The sequence below is a fragment of the Macadamia integrifolia genome, chromosome 12 (genome assembly GCF_013358625.1).
Source record: "Macadamia integrifolia cultivar HAES 741 chromosome 12, SCU_Mint_v3, whole genome shotgun sequence".
NCBI lineage: Eukaryota > Viridiplantae > Streptophyta > Magnoliopsida > Proteales > Proteaceae > Macadamia > Macadamia integrifolia.
This window is the reverse complement of record NC_056568.1, coordinates 9,487,382-9,490,828: the sequence shown is the minus strand read 5'-3', so window position 1 is coordinate 9,490,828 and position 3,447 is coordinate 9,487,382. Positions and strand designations below refer to the sequence as shown.

The following is a 3,447-nucleotide window of genomic DNA, read 5'->3' as shown; positions in this document are numbered from 1 at the left end:
AAAAAAAAAAAAAAAAAACCCTGAAAAAAATATTAGTTATGTTTTAAGTTTTGGCCCCACCTCCACTGTATGACCCACCATGTTACAACTTCTATCCATGTGTTTGTGACCATTAAGCTAAAGTACTCCCATAGTTGCTGACATTGAATTTCAAAGATTTACATAAAAACCAGATTGGGCTGGAGCTTACTAAATTGATACATTGATGACATAGATAACACGTAAACAAATTTATGTGAGAACAGAACAGCCTTGTGGCAGATATTTGGGCCACCAAAGCAAACTAGTGTAGATCTAGGAAACCTTTAACTACAAGTAAAACTCCTGCTTATAAATTTGCAACAAAAAGAAATTGATACACTACATTTTCAGAGAAACCCTCTGCTTTTCTTTCCGAGAGAAAAAAAGGGGGGGGGGGGGGAGCCTTCTATCGTTCATGCACAATAGAAATGCAAATCCACCAAGAAAAGGGAATTTGTGAAGGCTGTTAGTTGTGCAAACTTCTATATGAATTGTTTTAAAGTCTTCTTCCATTGTTGTCTTCAATGTTGGTCTTTTACTCCATTATATGAAGACTTTAGCATGTTGGGCTTCCCAATGGTTGTGTGATATTTGAATTTTCACAAATGAACCAAGGGTGAATAGAACCACCTTTGAAAGATTATTTATGCAGGAGTCCATTAACTTGTTAAATATTAGTTGGGCCTACAATGCTAAAATATACATAATAATAAATCATATAAAGGAAAGATAAATAAAATGCTTGGGCATAGCAACTCAAGTCTCAAGAATAAGCATGAAAATCACATCTGATAAACAGAGTCACAAGCTGTTATGATGCAATACCACCCATTAAGAAAGCAGCTCTTTTTTCCCTTTTTCTGTGGGGGAAAAGGGAGGGGGGGGGGGGAGGGGGACCAGAAAATCTGTAAGTTAACAGACAAATAAGTGACGGTTATGATCCATACCAAAAGTCTTTTCTTGATTAAAGAGGTAGCAAAGATCCCAAATCAAAATTGGCGCCTTGGCCTGGATTCAGCCACGGTCACTCGGATCGATCTGCCATTCAAGTCCTGCACAATAAAACAATTAGATAAAGAATAAAGTACATGTTGAATCAAATGAAAACACCCACAAGCTAGTTAAGTGATAAATTGCTTTTCATAAGATAGACAATCATCACGTAAGTAATAAGCTGGAGTCAACCTTACCACCCTCTACCAATAAAGAAAGAAAGAAACAAAGAAAGAAAGATTGAATTATGAAAAAATAGACAAGCATATTGACCATTTTTTAATCTTTGTTGGGAAAGAAATTTAGTTGTTTAATACAGGGAATTCTAAAGAATAGGCAATTTCATAACATTAACTATTGGATTTAACCACCTGATACAATAAAAATAAACCATCCTTCTAAGAGAAATTTCCTCCTTTTTGTTTAAACATTTCTCATTGTTTTCAATGTCTTGTAATTATGCCATCTAACTTTGATAGTTCCCTCTCCAACACTACCGTGGAGCATGTCGTTGGTTGTAAATATAAGTGTTTTTAGATGTCTTCTTTAAAGATCGATATTCTTTCCTCCAAAAAAGTATGCCCAAAGTCAATCGTGAATTTGGATGCAAACTTCACAATTTTAGGGGTAATATAGAGATAAAGTGACGCAAATCAGGAAGACAAGGTTTTTGTATACTCACTACACCATCGAGAGCTGAAATTGCATTGTTGACCTCCTCAGCAGAGCCGTAGGTTACAAACCCGAAACCCCTTGATCTACCACTTTCCCTGTCATAAACAACCTTGGCCTCCATTACCTTTCCTTGCTCATTGAACAGGGATTCAAGAGCTAAATCATCAACACCCCATGCTAGGTTACCAACATAAACCCGATTCTGCGAATCAAATCCTCCCCCAACTCGGGGTCCCCTTGAAGAACCACCTTCCTTAGGAGGTGGAGGTCCAGCATTCACTCTCAATGGCCTTCCGTCGAGTTCCTGAAAAATAACCAATCCTCATTTATTAAAGACCAGAAACACATCCGCCAGTACTAAGCAAAATTGAGCTAAGACACTGGATATGGTAAAAAGAGGTTTTCTGGAATTGTTTTATCTGAAAAGTTACGTACAGAGATAATAATCCCATAGAAATTGCATACTAATGAGCAAAAAAATATAGATTTATCAGTTAAAGATAAGCCCCCCCCCCCCCCCCCTTTAACAAACTATCACGGTAGTAGAAGGATGAGCAAGGAAACTTACATATCCATTGAACTGCTGAGCAGCAGCTTCGACTTCCTCGACCGTAGACATTGTCACAAACCCAAAACCCCGGCTTCTTCCAGTCACCTTATCATAAATAACCTGCAAAGAGCTACTAGAACTTCAGTTCCCCCCAATAAAACAAAGGAATAAGAAGTACTAAGTTGGAGAAAACTCTAAAAGTAACAGTCATAATCATTAGAACAGCTCCGAAACCATAAAATTCCCAAAAAATACTAAACTCACATGTTAAAAAACAAAAAATCGAGAAAACAGAAGTAAAACCGACCTCAACCATCTCAACATTTCCGGCACCTTCGAACAGTCCGGCGAGCTCAGCGCTGTCGACACTGAAGGGTAGGTTACCTACGAAGAGTTTCAAAGCAGGAGAGAAATTCTGTTCAGTTTCTTCATTTACGACCTCCTCTTGCTCGAATTCAGAAGAAACAGCTACTTTAGAAACGAAACGAGACGAAGAAGACGACAGGCTCTCGTACCTCTTAGACTTAATATAGGGAAATGAAAAGGAAATCGAAGTAGTAGACCTATTATTGCTACATTTAGCAGGAGAAGAAGTTAGGGAGACGATGGAGAAGAGAGTGGCGGAAGGGTTTTGGGTGTTAGAGACGGCTATGGTTTTGGGAGTGGGAGACGAGAAGACCAGAGAAGTGGAAGCCATGACTGTTTCAGTGTAGTGTTGCCGCCCCAGATAAGGTTTAGAGAGGAAAAACTTGCCAGAGGAAGGAGAAGAGGCGGACGAAATTGTTTATTATGCATTTTAAAAGAGAGGATAGGGCATGACGTGGCTAGAGGCCATGCCACTAGTTCGAAACTCTAAATATCAAAGGTTGGTCCCACCTTAAAAATGAATCACTACCGTCCATCCTCGGTCCCCACTTGCTAGATTGCTAATTGAATGACATTCCCTACCTTCGGATATTTTTACCGCCGACGAAAGACAACAAAGTTTCTGTCTTTCAGAAAATTAATTAAAATCGATTGGCTTAGTAACAGACCAAAATCGATTCAGATCAATTGAAAACCAGACCAAATCAACCGATTGCCACCCTAAAAGAGAAATTGCCACAGAAGTTATCGTATGGCCCACACAAGATATAGCCTAAGGACGTGAATTTGAAATCAAAACTGTTTATTGAAACCGAACCGAGTTGTTTACACTAAAACCGTAA

At 38.7% G+C, this 3,447-nt stretch overlaps 1 protein-coding gene across 1 annotated transcript; it reads right to left on the bottom strand.

Moving 5' to 3' along the window:
• Positions 1 to 638: 638 nt before the first annotated feature.
• On the bottom strand, positions 639 to 3,022 carry LOC122057240 (29 kDa ribonucleoprotein A, chloroplastic-like). Its single transcript, XM_042619271.1, has 5 exons — positions 2,547 to 3,022; positions 2,258 to 2,359; positions 1,697 to 1,993; positions 969 to 1,073; positions 639 to 846 (listed from the first exon to the last, which is right to left on the bottom strand). Exons 1-4 carry the CDS (start codon positions 2,934 to 2,936, stop codon positions 1,011 to 1,013), a joined length of 852 nt encoding a protein of 283 aa, XP_042475205.1. The 5' UTR covers positions 2,937 to 3,022; the 3' UTR covers positions 639 to 846; positions 969 to 1,010.
• Positions 3,023 to 3,447: the final 425 nt, after the last annotated feature.

Excerpts from the sequence above, each read along its gene's own strand:
- LOC122057240 (XM_042619271.1), bottom strand. The coding sequence starts at position 2,936 with ATGGCTTCCACTTCTCTGGTCTTCTCGTCTCCCACTCCCAAAACCATA. Across the intron at positions 2,360-2,546 it reads GAAATGTTGAGATGGTTGAG|GTTATTTATGATAAGGTGAC; the intron begins GTCGGTTTTACT and ends AGCTCTTTGCAG. Across the intron at positions 1,994-2,257 it reads CTCAGCAGTTCAATGGATAT|GAACTCGACGGAAGGCCATT; the intron begins GTAAGTTTCCTT and ends GTTATTTTTCAG.